The sequence below is a fragment of the Lemur catta genome, chromosome 2, assembly GCF_020740605.2.
Source record: "Lemur catta isolate mLemCat1 chromosome 2, mLemCat1.pri, whole genome shotgun sequence".
NCBI classification, from domain to species: Eukaryota; Metazoa; Chordata; class Mammalia; order Primates; family Lemuridae; genus Lemur; species Lemur catta.
In genome coordinates this window covers 84,265,116-84,287,014 of record NC_059129.1, presented here as the reverse complement: position 1 = coordinate 84,287,014, position 21,899 = coordinate 84,265,116, and the positions used below count along the sequence as shown (strand labels likewise).

General features: G+C 36.7%; 1 protein-coding gene and 1 pseudogene across 3 annotated transcripts in view; one reads left to right on the top strand and one right to left on the bottom strand.

Annotated features, from left to right (window-relative positions):
- The window catches only part of SLC35A1 (solute carrier family 35 member A1), a 33,617-nt gene that overhangs the window by 1,353 nt on the left and 10,365 nt on the right, over positions 1–21,899 (bottom strand). For 2 of the 3 annotated variants that reach the window (XM_045543993.1, XM_045543996.1), the window contains 5 exons: positions 11,318–11,477; positions 10,989–11,141; positions 5,474–5,540; positions 2,408–2,584; positions 1,792–1,926 (listed from right to left, as the gene is read on the bottom strand). In XM_045543993.1, the coding sequence (XP_045399949.1) occupies positions 1,792–1,926; positions 2,408–2,584; positions 5,474–5,540; positions 10,989–11,141; positions 11,318–11,477 (692 nt within the window). Of the gene's footprint in view, positions 1–1,791; positions 1,927–2,407; positions 2,585–5,473; positions 5,541–10,988; positions 11,142–11,317; positions 11,478–14,569; positions 14,764–21,899 lie in introns of all 3 variants that reach the window. The other variant, XM_045543995.1, reaches the window with a different exon arrangement.
- On the top strand, positions 8,167–8,248 carry LOC123633806 (annotated as a pseudogene).

The window sequence follows — 21,899 nt, the reverse complement described above, 5'->3', positions numbered from 1 at the left end:
CCTCTTCCATCTTCAGGATACCAAGAAACTGAATTGTAACTTGTCCAAATTTGACAAGAATGCTTATGTCACAACTGTATATTCTTTCAAAACCGAACCATATTCTATATGGAGTGCAATGGCACAGTCTTAATAGCTTTTAAAAATGGCATGAAGAGAAATGGCATCAAGCTATGATTTTAGTTCACCCCTAACTAGAAAAGACTATCTTTGAAAAAGGGAAGGTGGAATAAAAACTTAACATCTAAATAGTTAACTGAAAGATTGCTAAGATATCCTAACTAACCGACCATCAGTAATACAGGACATTAAGAAACAGCATCTTATATTGTTCCTAAATATGCCTTAGGAGCAAAGGCATAGGATTTTGTTGAATATAAGGATGGATCAGAACTACAATTAAAAGTTCACCCAAATCAGGTACGAAAAACATCTAAGGGAGGGCCTATAAACACCTAATACTGAAATGGTAACTGGTTGGCTATATGCAGATTACTTACTATGTACCAGGTACTATTCTAAGCACATCACCTGAAAACAACCCTAGGAGCTAGGTGATACATGGGTTATATAACTTCCCCTAAGGTTGCAAAACCAATAAATGGTACAGGCAAGATTTGAGCCATACTATAAAATGGTTTCCTAGGATTTCTGCAACATTAGTGTTCTTCTATTTGCATTTATAACAGGAGTCAATTTAAAAATGAAATGTGGGCCAGGCACATGGGCTCATGCCCATATTCCTAGCACTTTAGGAGGCCCAACAGGAGTTTGAGACCAGCCTGGGCAATAGCGACACCCCATCTCTACAAAAAAAAAAAAATTAGCCAGACATGGTGATGCATGCCTGTAGTCCCAGCTACTCAGGAGGCTGAGGATCTCCAGCCCAGGAGTTTGAAGTTGCAGTGAGCTATGGTGATGCCACTGCACTCTAGTCCAGGTAATAGAGCAAGACCTTGTCTTAAAAAATAAAAATGAAATGTAATATAGGCCAGGTCTGTTTCTTTTACTTAATGTAGATATTTGACAGATATTCTTAATATATTAGTTTATGGTATAACAACTAATCAGTAAAGAAAATAATTATACCAGAAAAACATGCTAAAATGTTAAGTCAGTATCACTGCCTAAATAAATCAGATGCCAACCTAATGCTGGATCTGAGTTTGGAAAATTATATTATTAATAGAAGAACTAGCATAGCACTGGTGCCAGAATGCCAGCTACAGTAATAAGTTTTGTATTAATTATATATTAAATGAAACAAAGGTATCTTTATAAAAGACAAAATCTATATTTGGACTGTATTTTCAAAACCAACTCACATCCAAATCCAGAACAGGAAGGTACAAGCTAAGGGGGGAATAAAAAATGTTTTCTGTTTTCTTCTAAATAATAAGGACTTTAGGAAATGATTACTTTCAAACTATCTAGGCTTATTTCTTTGAGTACCTCATCATACTATATAAACCCTGAATCACTCCAGTTGTCCTGTATCTAATACCTATAAAAACAGTCCTTGACTATAAAAAAATCTCTTTTTAGAGTAGCCTCCTCACTTTCACACAGAACGGGCATCCCTCAGCTTAAGTGCTAGGACCATGTAGACAACCTAAGTACTGCTTAGCCACATTCCATACAACTATAAATTACACTTGTGGAATAAATTGTACCAAAACTAGGAATTTCTATAAACACTATGGCCAACTGCCATTTTTAATAAGAGATGAAATGAACCATGGAAGTGTGAGGCTCTTTCATGTTAATAACTTGATACAAACTAAGACATACTTATCTGTAATCCAAACAGCATCACTGAAGAAATGGTAGAAAGGACAATGGCTGCTGCTGCGGAAAAGCCTTTCATGATGTTGTCTGTGTACTTAACCACAACAGAAGTGTAGAGGCCTCCAACACTTGCAAGAACTTGTAAACAGAAAGAAATAAAATCTTAACACTCAAATAAATTAAACATTCCATAAAAGTGAGGCAATTTTCATCCCCAGAGATGCCATACTAATTTACCTAGGAAAAGGAAAATACTATTTTCCTTAGAAGCAGTCATCTGAGAGAGTTTATACTAAAATTAAGTAGTAGTTCCTATATAATATTGTTTTTCCAAAACAATGCCCAAAGGGCTATGTGATCTATTACTAAATTGTACACATTTATTGCTAACACATTAGATACTTTTGTGGCATAGCTATCCCAAAGCAATTTTGCCTTCACAATCAAAAGTAAGTCAATAAAGCCAATCAAAAGTAAGTCAATAAAGCCAAAATTACATTTTCAAACTGGTATTCACAGTATCAAAGGAATAATTTCAACAATGCTGTAATGGCTTAAAAGGGACATCTAACTTAAGAAAAACAGATCCACTCAGAACCTTTCATTCCTGGATACTTACAGATGACAAACCAGACATAATACGTGTAACCATAGAAAAATCCTTTTTCTTTAATTTCAGCTCCATCTGACAAGTAGACGACAGTTAATGTCACAATAATCCCTGATAGATACATTTGAATGTTTCTCACCCAAAGGGAAGTGTCTGAACTCTTTAATACTTTTTCAAAATACACTCCTGAAAGAAAATTAGAGATGCAAATATTAAGATTATTATAAATTAATTTAAAATAGCTTTCATTTAAAACAATGCCCTAGATATAAATTATATGGTTTGGGGAACAAACATACTTTACATTAGTTAAATATGCATTTATTACATAGGTTGTAACACATGGCACACTGAACATTACTAGTTTGCATTTTTATAAAATATATAACTAGGCCAGGCACGGTGGCTCATGCCTGTAATCCTAACACTCTGGGAGGCCGAGGCAGGAGGATCGCTTGAGGCCAGGAGTTCAAGACCAGCCTGAGCGAGACCCCGTCTCTACTAAAAATAGAAATTAGCTGGACAACTAAACATATGTAGAAAAAATTAGCCGGACGTGGTGGCACATGCCTATAGTCCCAGCTACTGGGGAGGCTGAGGCAGGAGGATCGCTTGAGCCCAGGAGTTTGAGGTTGCTGTGAGCTAGGCTGACGATGCCATCGCACTCTAGCCCTGGCAACAGAGTAAGACTCTGTCTCCAAAAGAAAAAAAAAAGCAAAATATATAACTAAGTAGGAACTTTATAAGCTACATTTAACAGGAGGCTGTTAAATTATTAAGAACAGTTTCTGCCTTTATTATAGCAATAAGATCACAAAAGCTCTCTACTACTTAATACCAATAAATGACTTGCTGTGGTCAGCTGGAAAGCTACACTATTGGAGTGAATTATTTTAATCACATCTCTGTAATATCTGCCTAGTAATGAATACTCCTAACTTTGCAAAATAACCTATATAATCACCACTTGGAATTTTTTCAGAGTAATGTAACCAAAAGAAAATGTAAATAGAACTTGCTGAGTTTCCTTTAAAGCAATGTTCCACAAGCCACGTTCACACACAATGTGAGAAGGACCAGAGACTTAGGAATTGCCACTAAAGTACATATTTAAAAAGTCTAATGAAAAGCAAGATTGTTTTTGATTAACCTTTGTTAGACCGAAGAATGCAGACAAACATAAAAGAGCTATTCTTATCTCCACCTTTGATTTTACCATCTGGGAAAAACATTTAACTATTCAGTGCTCAGTTACTCTAACCACCCTCCATTTCCTCAGTTGTGTACTGAAAGGCTGAACTAAATACAATGTGGACAAAAGCATGCAACTGTTCAAAAGTATTTTTAAAAATCAAATAGTATACTATTTGGGGCGTAACTCAATTTTCGTTCCAAATTTTTTGGTTTAGGTACCAAGGTTAGCATAATGCTATCATTACTAAGTATATTTCTAAATTTAGATTTTTCCCCTCTTATAAGACATCTCATTTACAAGCAATATTTTACTTCCCTATCAGTCTACTTTCCTAGTCAAAAATAAACAGCCCTAACTTGAAATAGGCACGAATAAAAATAAATAATAAAGACATATAGCTATAATTAATATACTCTTTACTAAAAAGAGCTTTAAGTTTCATCTTTGTTGGAACTATTTTTAAAACACATTTCCTATGTTACATTTAACATTCATACTTTTTTTTTTTTTTAAGACAGTCTCACCCTCTTGCCCTGGACAGACTGCAGCAGCATCACTGTAGCTCACTGCAACCTCAAACAGAGGTCAGATCTCCCAAGTAGCGAGGACCACAGGCACACACCAGGACGCCCAGCTAATGTTTCTATTTTTAGTAAAGATGGGATCTTGCTGTTGCTCAGGCTGTTCTCCAACTCCTGAGCTCAAGCAGTCCTCCAGCCTTGGCCTCTCAGAGTGCTAGGATTACAGGGATGAGCCACTGCGCCCAGACACATTCATACTGTTTTTATCTTTTCTTGATTCATTGGAGGAGTGCTTATCCCTACACATTACCAATCCAGACTTCCATGTTTTCTTGATATTGGCAATTTTGTGTTGTCTTCCCTCCCTTTTTGTCTGTTACTTTTATGTATTAGGTGTTCTAAGGCTGTGGTCTCCAACCCCTGGGTTATGGACTGGCACTGGTCTGTGGCCCGTTAGGAACTGGGCCAGGCCGCAGAAGGTGAGCAGCAGGAGTGCAGCTTCATCTGTATTTACAGCCACTCCCCATCACTCACATCACTGCATAAGCTCCACCTCCTCTCAGGTCAGGGGTGCCATTAGCTTCTCACAGGAGCGCGAACCCCACTGTCAACTGCGCACGCAAGGGATCTACATTGCGCACTCCTTATGAAAATCTAATGCCTGATGATCTGAGGTGGGGCTGAGGCAGTGATGCTAGCGCTGGGAGGACCTGCAAATAAGATTATCATTAGCAGAGAGGTTTGACTGTACAATAAATGTAACGTGCTTGAATTGTCCCCAAACCATCCCCTGACCCAGTCTGTGGACAAACTGTCTTCCATGAAACAGGTCCCTGGTGCCAAAAAGGTTGGGGACCACTGTTCTAAGGTACTTCGCACCCATCTCCTCTTCCTACTCCCTAGCTCCCAACCTGTTAAAGCAGAGGAAAGACTTAAGGTAATAGGGAAAAACAGACACTGAACCAGTAACATTAACAACCTAAAGCAGTAGGATCTAACTTGAGGGTAGTGCCAGTTCCAGAAAAATGTTAAGAGGTATTTGAGCTTTCTGAAAGCTAATTTCCTCCATTTTCAGAGGTCTTTTTTCATTTGCTTTTGTGTTCTTGGCTGGATTGAGATGGTCAAGAGTACCAAGTATATTTTTAGATAACTGCAAGTATGAATTAGGACTGAGGTCTGAACTGAGTTAAACAATGCTACACATTTACTAGAAGAACAGCTGACACAGAACTAAATATAAGTAAGAAGATAAATCTTAAAGAGAATAAAACAATAAAACAAGATAAACTTAATCTGTATTTAAAGTGTGATTTTTCAAAAAATATGACAAAAGAATAAAATGATGTTTTTATGATTTACCTGCAAATCCTGAGCACAACACAGCAATGGCTATAGCACCAAACCCTAATAATGGATTCTGTTCCACCTGCAATATTAATTTTTAAATGTTATTTTTAGTGACTAATAGAATTTATCTAAGAATCCAAAGAAATGAATACAAATATCTGTGTTATAGCCTTATTAAAAGTATGTTCCATAACACAGAATAAGACCAAACAAAAGACCATTCCAGAAATTAACCAGAACACTTAAGTTAAAAATGTGCCCCTCAAATCACAGCCCTAGTATATGCTTAATGTAACATGTACATAAACACTCTAGCATAGAGTTTTGCATAGTCAGCCAGCTTCTTAATTTTAATTTTTGCCACCACCTTAACTCAAGCCCTTATAGCATCAATCCTGGAAATGATAACTTATTTATTCCCCATCACCTACAGGATGAAGTGCTAGCTTCTAAGACTCCGCACTGTATTCAATTTTTATCAAATATTTATAGTGTACCTTCTGTGTACCAGATTCATTGTGTTTATATACTGCTGTATTAAACAGTTTGAATGTCCAATCTAAAACTCATATTGATATTTAATTGCCATTGTAACAGTATTAAAAGGTGGGACATTTAAGAGGTGATTATGTCATGAGGGCTTATGAAGGGATTAATGTCATTATCAAGGGAATCAGTTATTGAGAGTGGGTACTTGATAAAAAGGATGAGTTCAGCCTACTTTCCTCTCTCTTGTGGGCTCACCTCCACCTTCCACCATAGGATGACCCTCACCAGATGCCAACACCATGCTCTTGGACTTCCAAGCCTCCAGCACTGTGAGCCAAATTAACTTCTGTTCTTTATAAATTACTCAGTCTGTGGTATTCTAACAGCAGAAAATGGACTAAGACACATACTAAATGCATAAAGATGATACACAGCTCTGGTTCTTAAACAGTTTCACGTACAGGAGAAATTGACAAGTATATATAAGCACAGTACTGTGAGACAAGTGTTAAAAGATGCATAGATAGGGGCTCCAACCTACTGTTTCAACTCTTTCTTCTTTCTTCCCTAAACTATCAGAAGCTTTTGTCAGTCTTTCCTGAGAGAGAAATACTATCTCAGTAGTATCAATGAAATTAGAGGGTTGAGACTCAGGACTGTAATATGACAAGGAAGCATATACCTTGTTCAAAATAAATAAACCTGATGTAAGGACGGTACTACTTTATGTTAAGTACCCAAGAGGGAAATCTTGGTCTAAAATGTTTGCATGAAGATAAAAGGAGAACCAAAAGATATTATAGACCAGTGCTTCTCGAAGTATGATCCTTAGATTAGCAGCAGCACCTGGGAATTTGTCAGAAATGAAAACTGTCAGGCTCTACCCCAGACTTACTGAATCATAAGCTATGGCGATGGGTCCAGCAGTCTGTTTAACCTTCCAGTGATTCTGTGTAAAGTTTGAGAACCACTGCTCTAGACTACAAATGATTACCATGGATGCTTGCCTAATACAAATGTCAAGACTGCCACAGATATAAGAAGAAAATCATACTGTGAGATTTCACCTATCCTAACATCTGCCAGGAAGCTCAAACTGCTAAAAATAGAGTATCTGATAAATTCTTGAGTTTCTTTCCTGCCAGTTTAATCTCTCCACAGTTAAGAAAAATCGTGATGGAAACTGGTTCTCTAGACTTGATTCTGATTGATAAGAAACTGCAGGGTGATGAAAACTTGGGAATAAAGCAACCACATCATCTTAGCATGAATAATAGTGAAACACAGCACAGTTAAGAGACATGTTTCAGTCTTGAATAAATCAAAATTCAAGAATATAAAACTTCAAGAGGGATTAAGAGGTACCGAAGAAAACTATGAGGTTCTGATGAAGAATAAAAGAATACATAAATGATCATAAATACGTAAGGGTATCTTCACTGAATTCTGATTTTACAGGAACTGCAAATCACCAGGAAGAATCTAACCAGGAATTTAAGAATAGTAGCAAGAAGTTGAAGACTCAGAGTAAGTAGAAGCTTACAAAAATACTTCAAAACATTAAAGAAGGTCTTAAAAGTATGTTTACTCAGGAAGAAAAGAGTATGTTTCTTGAGCTAGATAATGTACTGTTAGATGGCAAGAATCTAGTTTCCATTTTCTTTCTGAGTAATATTTAAATAATAAACACATTTTAAAAAGGACTGAAGTCCAAGACATCTGGTATGCTATTATAAGACTCTCTAGCTAAATAAATTCAGAAGTCTCTTTACCAAGAAAAGTTGGTCAGTATATATAAAGCACTTACAATAATGCTAGTATTTAGTGCTATATAGTGATTACTGTTACCTTGATTACTGGGAAAATGTTAGAATAGACTTAACAGATGATTTGAAGAACTTAAAAAGTTTAAAAGTCATCAATGAAAAATAGTGTGGCTTCCTTAAAAGTGAAACATACCAAATTTCCTTACTGAAAGTATTCCTAATGTTAAGTGATGAGGGGAATTCCATAGAGATGTTTAGCAAGAAACTTGATAGATTTGCCTATCTTTATAGACAAGACAGAAATGTAGTGAGGCTGAAAGTACAATCTATTCATAAAAGAGTGAATGTTCATACAGAAAAATGCAAACTAACAGAACTAAGTCAAGCTAGACCAGCAACCAATACTAACTGGCCAGGTATATGAACAAGCCACCTTAAACACAGATCTAGATCCTTTTGTAGTTGATAAGTGTGATGATTGGGTGTTCACACACATGAGATGTTATGATGTCAGCACAGTATCCATCTGATGTGAAAGAAAAAAAAAAAAACAGATCTTCCAGCCCTAGTCAAACCTTCAGATGACTGCAGCCCTAACTAATATCATGACTGCAACTTTATGAAACCTGAAGCCAGAACCACATAGCTAAGGCACCCTCAAATTTCTGACTAATAAAAACTGTGAGAGATGATAGATGTTTAGTAAGCAAGAAAAAAATCAAGCTAGAGAGAGGTCTAAAATCATAGCCATAGAACTCTGGTCCTATTCTGTCTAAAATTTTCAGTAAATACCCAGAAGATGTGTCTGTTGACTTTAGAAAACATAATAATCAAAGAAGCAGCTAATAATGTATAAGAACTGGAAAGCACTCAAGGGGCTGAGCAATGACCCACAGCTAACAAGATGAGCTTAATAAATACATTTTGGTTCAGAATAAGCCTACTATTAAAGACACATTTGAGACAAAACTATGTGACACAGCTACATGTAATTCTGTATAATCACCTATAGAATAGATACCCTGCCTCCCTCCCTTAAAAAACTAACACATTACATACCTGAAATGTCACATAGTGACATTTCAGTCAATGACAGACCACATATATAACAGTGGTCCCCTAAGATTATAATACCATATTTTTACTGTACCTCTTTTATTCTATGTTAGATACACAAATACCATTGTGTTATACTTGCCTGCAGTATTCAGTACAGTTACATGCTATACAGGTTTGTAGCTTAGCAGTAGGCAATACTATCTAGGTTTGTGTAAGTACCCTTTATGATGTTCACAGAATAATGCAATTACCTAATGATACATTTCTCAGAACTGTGAACTATACCCATCATTAAGCAATGCATGACTATATAATCTTATGCTGATTTAACAAGTCTCTAGTATTGAGAACAAAGGGAGTAATTACCAAGATATACTTCACACTACTCCAGGCAACATCTGGAGTTAGTGTGAAGTCTTAGGACATACTGAGAAACAATGACAGATGAATGCATCTAGAAGAGGAAAACAAGGCAAAGTATAGGGGCAAGAGGCAGGGACCGCAAAGTCTCTGTCTAGAAACCATATTATAGAAAGAAACAATGGGGTTGTTTAAATGGGGGAGGGAGGGGACCTGGAGGGTAGAGATGTGATACTGTCCTCAAACATTCACAGGATCATCCCACGGACTTAGGAGGGATTTGAGTTATTCTGTCAAGAACAAAGAACAATCCAAGGCAGTTACAAAGAAGCTGCATTCTTTTTAAATATGAAAGAACTGGCCGGGTGGCTCACACCTGTAATCCTAGCACTCTGGGAGGCCGAGGTGGGTGGATTGCTCGAGGTTAAGAGTTCGAGACCAGCCTCAGCAAGAGCCCGTGTCTACTAAAAATAGCAACAAATTAGCTGGACAACTAAAATATATATATAGAAAAAAATTAGCCGGGCATGGTGGCACATGCCTGTAGTCCCAGCTACTCGGGAGGCTGAGGCAGTAAGGATCGCTTAAGCCCAGGAGTTTGAGGTTGCTGTGAGCTAGGCTGACGTCACGGTACTCACTCTAGCCTGGGCAACACAGTGAGACTCTGTCTCAAAAAAAAAAAAAAATATATGAAAGAACTTTCTAGAGGGGCCCCAAAGTAGGACAAGCTTTAGCATAGCTTTTCACATACATTACCTATGTGAGATGGACCTAACATCTTTTCTAATGGTATAAAATGTTACTTAATACTCATATTTAACTTTTAAGTGTTTTCCTTACTTGCCAAACAAGTTATTTCTCTGAAGATCTACAACTGAGTTAAATGTGCAGTGCATATTTAATAAATGCTTTGTCACCAAGAATATAAGCATGCTTCCACATCTGAAGACAACAAATATTAATCTAAAACTCATTTTCTGAAAACAAAAACATTTCTCCACCAAGTTAGAGAGTAACTACTAAAGAGGAACAGGCTTCCTAACTTTCACAAGTTCTCTGTACATTCCTAGCTGCCTTCTCTTCCTAAGAGAACCATGGTGCATTTGCTAAAAGTTAGAGTGCATATTCCACTGTAGAGGGAAACCCCTGACCTTCAGAAAGCCACCCACTAGTGTTCCGCTTCCTACTTCTCTTTGGGGAAATAACTGACTGAGGCATATAATATATTTTAAAAAAAATCAGGCATGTACCTTAACATTAACTCTTAAAAACTAAAAGAAGTAAAGGGTATTTTTTGCCCTATTTTCATTATCAATTATCAGTAAGAAGACTTCTTCCCTGTCTTCCCTATCACTGACAGTGGGAATATATGCCAAAGCATAAGAGACCAAGTTGAGGGAGATGAAAAATAGATGGAGAAAACCTTGCCAGTGTTTCTGAGAAGATGTCTAAAAGAGGTCTAGAAGTTCTGAAGATATACACTGTATGGAAGTTGGCACAGTTTTAGTCACACATTAGCTATTAACTAATAACTGTGTAATAACTTTGGACAAGTAACATCCCATCTTTGGACTTCAATTTTGTCATCCATAAAACAAAGGGGTGGAATATATTATATATAAGGTAACTTCCATCTCTGACACATATTATGCACACACTCCTCAAAGAAACAGAAAGCCAATAAGTACTGTCCTTAATAATATCATGCTAAGGGGGAAAAAAGCATTATCTAGAAGGCAAAAGTTATTTTAAATCAAAGAAATGTAATCACACTGCATGCATTAATGTGACTGAAGTGTATAAGACTTAAGGAAGTTTCCCATTTTAGTTATAGTAAGCGTTTTGCTTCTTACCACAATTTTTGTAGCTTGGGCTGGCTTCCACTGTACAAGTGTCACTCCACCACACAGCATAAAAACTGATATCCACTGTAATTTGCTGAGTGTCCGATTTAACATTAAAACAGTACATAAAGCAGTACAGGGAATCTTCAATTGGTAGGTCACCTAGAAACAAAACAATGAATTAATAAATTCAGTTAATACTAGTCTGACACAAATATATTATTTCTGATGTCATTAATAGAACGGAGAAAAATATTTGATAATGTGGTAAAGAGTTAATAAAAAATCTTTTCACCATAAAAGATAATGTGCTTTTCATTATCATCAACTGCACGTACCTGGTACACTGCTGCATCCAGATTGCTAAGAGCTAGGAAAGCCATGTTGTTCTGAACAGCATACACTAACGATGGCACACTTAACTTCATCAGTTCCTTGGGGCTCCTCAAGACATTTTCTCTTAAAGATGCCTTGAATCTATCCAGACTACCAGTTTCTCTTTGGAAACAAAAGGGGGAAATGGAAGGATGGTAAGGAAGAAAATTAAAGAGCATGCTTTTAATAAAATTCATTCATACACAGGACAGGTATACTGTGTTAAGTCCATTGATGTAATGGCAAACTTGTTTTTTAATAATTCCCAACTAATTTTAGATTTATTAAAAAACATACCAATGATGGAACCTCATAAAAAAATTACAAGTTCTTTTTGGGAATATATGACAAATGACTCGGTTTTCCACTATCAACCTCTGGTCAAAGCTCGAGGAGTTTTTGAGTGTATTAAATAATGAGGTCAGGAAACCAGAATTGCTGATAATACCTATAAAAAATTAATCCCCTGCCACTTTCAGTGTATTGTACCAAGTTCACCCTGATTAGTTTTTAAGTAGGTTGCATAGCTATTTTTTAAGTTTTTAAAAATTACAATAGATTTAATTGCAAACAAAAGAAAAAGGCTTTGGTAGTTATGGAAGTTACTTCGGTTAGAAATAAAGTGATTCAGGTCAATATTATCTGTAAAGGAATTCAGTGCTTATGAAATATAGTAGACAAATCTTTATATAAGGATATTCTCATAAAACTTATAATTCTGTGGGAAATCTGAATAAGTTACTAATCCCCACAAAAGTAAATCTTTCTGTGATGTACATAAAGTTTACTACTTGACTATATATTGATTATGCATGCTCTTAACTACTCTTAGTTTTGCTCAGGAGGAACTGGCTAATCTGGCTCATATTTCCCCAATTATAAATCAGCTCACCTATTTCCTGAAAATGAAAATAAAACAATGTTTTATAATAAGCATCATTACCCCCAAAAAAGTGCTTTATCAAAATGGTCCTAACTGCAACTCAACAGAGGACCATAATACTTTGTTGTGAGATAGCTCTATTTCAGCTCAAAGTTTGATATTCACAGGGAACTCTATATTGTTGGTTTAATACATTAGAACCAACAGTTGTCAGTTGGATTTTTTTCATATTTAAATACTGCAAAAATAAGTATCTTAAGTTCTAAGAAGGAGAAAAAAGTCCATGATGTCAAATTTACTACTTGTGCCTATTTATTCACTGTAGAACATTCCACCCCCAAGAAAATGGTTACTTAAGAAGACAGGAAATTTGGCCTAGGCCACAGAAACAAAAGACATCCTTCTTAGTTACAGATCTTTTTCTGTTACCAAATCCAAAACCCTTCCACACCACGATATTATATATGCTGAAAAGTAATGCACACAGTGTGGTAGGGGGACTTAACAGAAGAGGAAAAGAAAACCAAAAAGATTGCTCCACTGAAAAATCTATGTACTAGAGTTTTTCATGTATCTTATGATTGGCTCATTAAACTCACATTCGGCATTCTTTTTTTTTTTAACTGCTTGATACAAATCTAAGATGTTCTATATATTTTCCTGACATCTTAAACACAGTATAAAGAATTTTCAAGAATGTTTTCCCCTCAATTGTAAAATTGAAGAAAAAAGAGAGAAAGAGATTAAAATTAAAAAGAATCACAAGGGTCCAGCCCAAAGAATCACCTTAACAAGGTGATATATTAGAAAACATAATTGAACACTTTCTTTATTATCATAGTTATCACTAGTCAGTATTATATGTAGCATAGCTACAAATCTTACAGATTGTGTGAAGTACGAGATACTGCTTTCACTGTACTTTTACTTTTCATGCCCTTCTAAAATGCTGACTTACACACTGCCATATTATCTTCAGGGTAGCACCCTAAAAGAACTACTGAGAGGTACTGTTTGTTCCCATCCCCGCACTCCACCTCCTCCCATAACCATTTATCTCCCACGTAAGATTCTTCAAGCTGAACCCTCAAAGGCTACAGTATAATGGCTATTTATCCTTTTCTTAATCCCCAGCATGGGCAATGCCATTTTACCTCCACCTCTTAAAGATATTATATGCCTTCAGTGGTATCAAATGACATTTTTTTGGCTATCTAGAGAAGAGAGTTGATCTCTTTGCTGTGTCGGAACGTGGGTTACTTAAGGATCCAATTGCTATTCCAAATAACCACCATACATGCACCAATAATCAAGGTTGCTGTGATCCCTTTACTCCCTGTCACTTTTCTCTTATCTCCTCTCCCTCACTTTTCTGCTTTCACTTTAAAAAGAAGGCTTATGAAACAGATCAGCAGCCAATCTGAAGACTCCTTTCCTTTAGCTTGGCAAATCAGAAAAGTACAGTGTGTCAGGATTAACCTTCAGGTCTTCTTTGGGCCATATCCTTTTTGTTGGATATATAGGAGCTATTCACTGCCAGGAAGGCTTAAGTATCTTTTTCTGGTTCCTTCTCTAATGCAGATACTAGAGAAGCCAAGGTATACCAGAATGTTAATTGCTGGAGAGTTCAAGGGTCACTGTAGTACCATGGAATTATAAATATTATATAATTACAACTAAGATACTTTGAAATGAGTTACAAAAAAAATAGCAGAGAATGCCAAAAGAACTAGTAAAAGAACAAACGCTGAAGGATAAGAAAAGCATCAGCAAGTAGATTTAAGAGGTATGAAAAAAAAGTGGGAATCTTATCACACATAGTTTTAAAGAAGGGGGTAAATGATTTCAGTATTAATCAGATTAAATCCTGCTTATGTTAACATTTAGAATACTGCACTTAAAACCTGTATTTAGCTTTACTCACTGAAGTTATATAAAAGTAACGAGCAATATATCGTCCATAAAACACTAGTGATCATCTGTCCTTTTGTTTTACTATTAAGGAGACAGAAATAATGGATCAGTTCTAAATATACTTCAGCCTTGAATATACTATAAAAAGGAACACATAAAAACCAAAGGCTATTTTTTCTTCCATAGTCCTGAACTCATATTTTCTTGGAAATCAAATCACAAGCACCTTAATGAGCACCTTTTGTTAAAAACACGTAATTATATAAATGACACTGCTAGATAAGAGAAAGAACATGTATAATCAAAAGCATATATTAAATTTTTTTTTAGATATAGTCTTTTTTCATTAAATTTTCTATTTGAACAATTCATTTGATTCTTATCACTGAAATAGAATCTATGTGCAACCTTTGGTTACCTGAAGAAATTCTGAAGCTCCATGTTGATTGCAGAGAGATTCCGCTGCTGCCTCCCCCCCTAAATTTCCTATCAACCGGCTGAAACCAGTTCTTTCTGACCTATGTTTGGTCAAAAGTAGGCCTCATTCTTCCAGCTCCTGATCTGACGAGAACTACTAGGAGGCATAAAGTCCTTGGCTAGGTTACTAAGGCACTGTGCAAAATGGAACACAGCAGAAGTTACTCGTGAGCTTAAGAAATTTAAATTTTGTTTACAAATTTCTTATCATCTGCAAAGTTAACTATAATTAACTCGCATAAAAGATTTTGAGGGGCTCAGCATGAAAACCAATAATGAGGTCCATTTGAGGACAAAAGTACCCATCATATGAGGTACATGATTTTTAATTCCTCTCAAGACCCTGGACCCATTATAACATGGGTATAAAAAGGTAGTGAAAATAGAAACCCAGAGGAGAAATAAACAGGGATGGACAATCTATAACATACATATTTGACAGCTACATAATTATTCTATATGATACTATGAAACAGTAAAAGAACGTTCTCTAGTTTTAATATGGACATGGACTTCAAAGTTAAGATACATTTGGTTTGTTACTAAACACACCCAATGTATATGTCCCTTAATATTTACACATCCTGCTAGGGTTGCTAAGTCTTCACAGACTGTGGTGAATAGCAAACAATAAAAAGTCGACTTTGTTCTAAGGCAATGTAAAAGTGTTTTCACTTCCTTTTCTTCACACCACCAATGACAGATTTAAATCTAAACTGTTAGTGTTCATAGCTGTCACAGGGTTTAATAAAGCATATAGCTAACAAGCAATTTTCCAGCAAATTGCAATAGTAATTAGTTTTATGAAAAAACAAAATATTCTTTAAACGTATTGTTTTATATTTCAATCAAAATATAGCTTGGAAACTGGTAACTTAAAATTCAAATATTAAAAAAAACAAAAATCACCTTATTCACAGCCAGAGCTTTGGCCACATCTAACTGCTAATATACCCCCTCCCCACAAACAGGATTTACTAATTTCCTTTTCAATTTAGAAGTGATCTGATATACTCACACATGTGCACAATAGTATATGTACAAAGGTAATTACTACGTCTTTGTTTTGTAGAAGACTAGGAACAACCCAAATGTCCACCAAGAGAGATTGGTAATATATGATACATCCATATAATGGAATACCATGCAGCTTTTAAAAATAATGAGACAGCTTTCTATGTACTGACATGAAACCACCTCTAAATAAAATATTTAAGTGTTAAAAAAAAACAGTAAACTGGAGCAGTGTGTTTAGTGTGTATCACACACAGTGCCCAGCAATCTCTTGCACATAACTAAAATTTACCAGTTTGACCATATAAACCATATATATCAAAGTAAAGTAGCCATCCACTAACTTCTTCCCACACCCTCATTTTTTCTTGCAGTTCTAACAACTTTTTTTTTTTTTTTTTTTTTTGAGACAGAGTCTCACTCTGTTGGCCAGGCTAGAGTTCTGTGGCGTCAGCCTAGCACACAGGAACCTCAAACTCCTGGGCTCAAGCGATCCTACTGCCTCAGCCTCCCGAGTAGCTGGGACTACAGGCATGTGCCACCATGCCCGGCTAATTTTTTCTACATATTTTTAGTTGTCCAGCTATTTTCTTTCTATTTTTAGTAGAGACAAGGTCTTGCTCTTGCTCAGGCTGGTCTTGAACTTCTGGCCTCAAGCGATCCTCCCACCTCGGCCTCCCAGAGTGCTAGGATTACAGGCGTGAGCCACCACACCTGGCCCAGTTGTAACTTCTGATTGAAATAAGTATAATTTCACACTCTAAAAATTCCTGGAAATTATAAGTAAAATCAACAAGGATGAGGGAATCTCAAATTAAGTACAAACAGAAACCAAGAAAACCTGTCAGTATTTGAAATGAATAACAAAATTACACTGAAAGACAAAAAGAGAACTAACCCAAGTATTCTAAAACACAGTGTTTTTACTGTATGCTTTAAAACCAAAAGCAAAAAGACCTACATACAAATACTGAACTTCCAGTTAGTAGGTTTGTTTTTTCACAGGTATATATTAGAAATTCTAAAACTATGTATCCTAACATTGAGCAAATAAATATCTGGAGTATAATGGACGTGGACGCTAGACTCCCCACCACAGGAAAAGGAACAAATATGGGTAAGATGAGAATGAACCCTGTGGTGTTAGATCACAACTGTACGTATCAATCAATATGTAACTTATTGTAATATACACACACATACACACAGAGAGGGAGAACTACATAAAAATAGGTATGTATGTATACACATGCATATTTCCTAGCTCTGTTAAAAGGGTCTAGAAGTAATAATACTGCAATAGCAATGCCTACATTCTGGTTTCTAAATACCATTCTGGCAAAAAAAAAAAAAAAAAAAGGAATAAGGGCTCCTTGAAGTACTGTGTGATTTCTGGATTGGGGCAGAGAATGTATAAGATAAGCCTAGAACATTTTGCTATGCTAAAAAGAAACTGTTTAAAGATTGATGATAATAAGTAAAAAAAAAAAAGAAAAGAAAAGAAAAACAAACAAACAGGAGCAAGCTTGAAGGAGCTCCCACTCCAAATCTAGGACAGTTTGAGCATCAAAATAACAATAATAATGGATTCTAACCTATACAATAAAATAATCCATGAGTCCATCTATGTTCACTTAAATAGAAAGAGAGAGAGAAGGGAAAGCTCTTTAGAGTAGAATGCCAACTAACAAATGTATAAATAATGGTGGAATACCAGGAAATTACTGTTTGACAACTTTAATGGACAACAGAACTAGTGGGTGAAAGTGTGATGAGAAAAGGGTATTTACCTAGTCTCAAAGTATCTCTCCACAAGATACTTATTAATGATAAAGATGAAATTGGTCACATTATGTGGAATGCCTATTAAGTACTACCTTAGGAAATCAAAGTTAAATCACCAGTAATGGGACAAATAGATGTCATGTACATCATCATATGCTGCACTGAAAGGGATATATGTCTATGATATTCCTGACCAAAAAAACCCAAAAAGACTAAATTTAATAATAAGCAATCAATAAACATAATGAGGGATATTCTACAAAATAAATGTTCACCAACAATGTCAAAGACATGAAAAAAAAAAAGATGGAGGAACTGTTTCAGATTAAAGGAAGCTGGAAACATGACAATTAAATGCAAACTGTGTTCCTGGAATGGACTGAAGTCCAAAAAAATAATTATTTTGCTATAAAGCACATTAGTGGGGCTAAGGTCTGTGAATTAGATAGTAGTACTATATCAGTACTGATGTCTCAATTTTGATAATTTTATTGTGATTATATAAGACAATGTCCTCGTTTTTAGGAAATGTGCATTGAAGAATATTAGGGACAAAGGGGCATTTTGTGTAAATTTTTCAAACAAATCAGAAGAAAATTATATACATGCACACAAATACACAGAGATAATATAATAAACTATACATGTTTTATTGTATGTGACATATGCTATGGACCAAATGTTTGTGTTCCCCCCCTAAAATTCACATGTTGAAGCGCTAATCCCCAATGTGATAGTGTTTGGAGGTGGGTCTTAGGTTTAGGTGAGGTCATGAGAGTGGGAATAGTGCCTTATAAGAAGAGGAAGAAGCCATAGTTCTCTCTTTCTCCATCAGTTGAAGACACATCAAAAAGGCAGCTGTCAGCAAAGTAGGAAGAGGGCCCTCACCAGACACCTAATCTGCTGGCCTCTTGTTCTTAGACTTTCCAGCCTCCATAACTATGAGGAATAAATGTTCGTTGCTGAAGCCATCCAGTCTGCATTTTATTGTAGCAGCCTGAATTAAAACACATGGTAAAAAGTTTACACTTGGAGATAAAAAGTTTAAGAGAAAAAACAAAAAATAAAATTATTGGAAACTACGTAAACGTCTAACAATACTAATCAAAAAACTTCTCAATTATTTCATTGTTCTGAAAGACCCATAATTTGAAAATTAGAGATAAGAAACTTGTCTTCTAATCCTATCACTGCCAATTACTTTCTAGAAATCTTTGGCAAATTAAAACTTCCCTCAGCCTAGGATTTCTCATCATAGAAGAGGAAATAATAGCTACAGCTAAAATGGAGATACACGTTGAGCATCCCAAATCCAAACTTTGAAATCCAGAATGCACCAAAATCTGAAACTTTCTGAGTGCTGACATGATGCTCAAATGAAATGCTCTTCAGAGCATTTCAGATTTCAGATTTTTCGGGTTTGGGATGCTCAACCCAAATTAATATTAATGCAAATATTCCAAAATCCAAAAAGTTCTGAAATCTGAAACACTTCTGGTCCCAAGCATTTTGGATAAGGGATATTGAACCTACATAAGAATGAAATGAAAATTAGCTGTATTTACCTGCACGTTTCCCTAACCTGTTTCTAAGGTAGGACATGAAAGAATGATTCCTTACCACTATCACTCTCTGGCAGCCTGCCAGTCTCAATAGCAACAACCCTGAATGACCGAAGGCAACAAATTTAGTTGCTGCAATTTTTTTTTTTTTTTTTCTTTTGAGACAGAGTCTTACTCTGTTGCCTGGGCTAGAGTGCCGTGGCATCAAGCTCACAGCAACTTCAAACTCCTGGGCTCAAGCAATCCTTATGCCTCAGCCTCCCAAGTAGCTGGGACTACAGGAATGCGCCACAATGCCCTGCTAATATATATATTTTTAGCTGTCCATATAATTTCTTCCTATTTTTAGTAGAGACGGGGTCTTGCTCTTGCTCAGACTGGTCTCAAACTCCTGACCTTGAGGGATCCTCCCGCCTTGGCCTCCCAGAGTGCTAGGATTACAGGCGTGAGCCACCGTGCCCGGCCAGTTGCTACAATCTTAAAGGAGGATGTCTGGCACTTTAAATAACACATTTTGACAACGATTAACAGTTGGTATTCTACAGAGTATAGTTACTTGCTTTCTAAAGAAAAGAAGGTATCTGCCCATCAGGTTTTCAAAAATGCATTTTTCACAATAGTCCCCAAAAGGGGCATTATTCTTTGTTTTTTTATGGGAATTTTAACTGATAGCAATAATATATTTTAAATGGTGCCCTCACATTTATTGCCCAGTTTTCCTGGAGACCACACCAAAGTATACATCTCTCCCTTCTGTTCTTTTGCCACACCCTGAAAGAAATGTGATGTTATTTTTCTGAATAAATATGAAATCCATAATCTTTGTTGCCCCTATATCAGGTTCTCTTCACTGAAGCAAGTCTATGTTTCTTCTAAGAAGTTATTCTAAAAATTTCAAGTAAATTGCATTTACAATTTTTAATGAGTTCTCTTTTAATTATTATAAATATTGCCCTAGCCTGTTTTGCGTTGCTACAAAAAAATACCTGAGACTGGGTAATTTATAAAGAAACGAGGTTTATTTAGCTCACAGTTCTGCAGGCTGAGAAGTTCAAGGGCATGTCCCTAGCTTCCTGTGAGGGCTTTCCTGCTGCGTCACAACATGGCAGAGAAGGTCCAAGGGGAAGAGGCACGTGCAAAGAGAATGAAACCTGGCCAGGTGCGGTGTAATCCTAGCACTCTGGGAAGCCGAGGCAGGTGGATCATTTGAGCTCAGGAGTTCGAGACCAGCCTGAGCAAGAGTAAGACCCCGTCTCTACTAAAAATAGAAAGAAATTAGCTGGACAACTAAAAATGTATACAGAAAAAATTAGCCGGGCATGGTGGCACATGCCTGTAGTCCCAACTACTTGGGAGGCTGAGGCAGCAGGATTGCTTGAGCCCAGGAGTTTGAGGTTGCTGTGAGCTAGGCTGATGCCACGGCACTCTAGCCTGGGCAACAGAGTGAGGCTCTGTCGCCAAAAAAAAAAAAAAAAAAAAAAAAACCAAAGAGAACGAAACCTGAGGGGCATCTGGCTTTATAAAAACCTGCTCTCTCTAGAACTAATCCATTCTTGCAAGACCGAATCTAGTCTCTTGAAAGGCAGAACTCAGTACAAGAACAGCACCAAGCCATTCATGAGAGATCCACCCACCATAGCCCAAAGGCTTCCCAATAGGCCCCATCCCCCGACACTGCCACACCACTCTGGAGATCAAATTTCAACATGGGTTTTGGTAGGAAAAACAAACTCCAAACCACAGCAAATAACTATGGCAAACAAAAGACTGGGGATTGGGATTAGCCTATTGTCTTCCAGTGTTTTAGGAAGCCAGTTATACCCTTCAGCCCACAAAGGTTTTGCCATACTAGTATGAATATTAGGATACCCATGGTTCAGGGTATGCAACCCCTCTACTACTACCCCAAGGAAGGCATAAAAGGGAAGAGAAAGAACCAAAGACAATGGCGTCTCAGCCATTTGACCTAGACTGCCATCGTGGGTTCTGTCCAAATAGGATTCCCTAGTTACAGAAACCCTCTACCACCTCAAATCCTGAAAGACAGACATGAGTCTGGAACCTCATGTTCATTTAAAACATGAGTCTGGAACCTCACTGACCCATTTGGTCAGGTCAAATTGTTAGAGATTACACTAATTAGTCCCTTTCTAGGCTCAAAGTTCTCAAACAAGAGATGAGTTTGACTACACCTCAGATCTCCAAAGGCTCACCAAGAACTATCCCTGGAGCTACAACTGCCTCTGCTTAAATTCTTGGGACATGAATATTCTAATTTACCTAATTTGCACACTTGATTGAAGTTATACTTACCCTAACCTGCTTAATTCAACTCTTACAAAGGTCTAGGGCACTGCCTTAGACCAGAATGACTCTAGTTATTTCTTAAGCAAGGTGATTTCCATCTGTCTAAACAGATCACACCTATGTGAACTAAAATAAAATCTTAAGGCTCCCCCTGGCCAGCTGACTGAATGGACCCTGTCTTGGCCAAGGGGATATCCTAAAACTAAATTGCCTGCCACGAGGAAGGAGGTCAGACATACCTCATCATGCCCCCCTCCCTTCTTGGAGACATCTTTTGTAACCCATTAACAGGCCTAAGGGTATACAAGACAAACCTGCAGGTCCTCAATTTACACAACACATATGTCCCTCAGCTTGTCTCAGATTAACAGAACTCCTTTTCTTAAAATATTCCAAGCCTTTAGACAAATATTTATGTCTTTAACCAATTACAAGTCAAAGAATCCTTACACCCACCTATAACCTGTAAGCCCCTGCTTTGAGATGGCCCACCTTTTCGGGCCAAACCAATTAATGCATTACTGACTGACTTTACCTGTAATCCCTGTCTCCCTGAAATGTATAAAACCAAACTGTAACCCAACCACAGCAAGTCCATTTGCT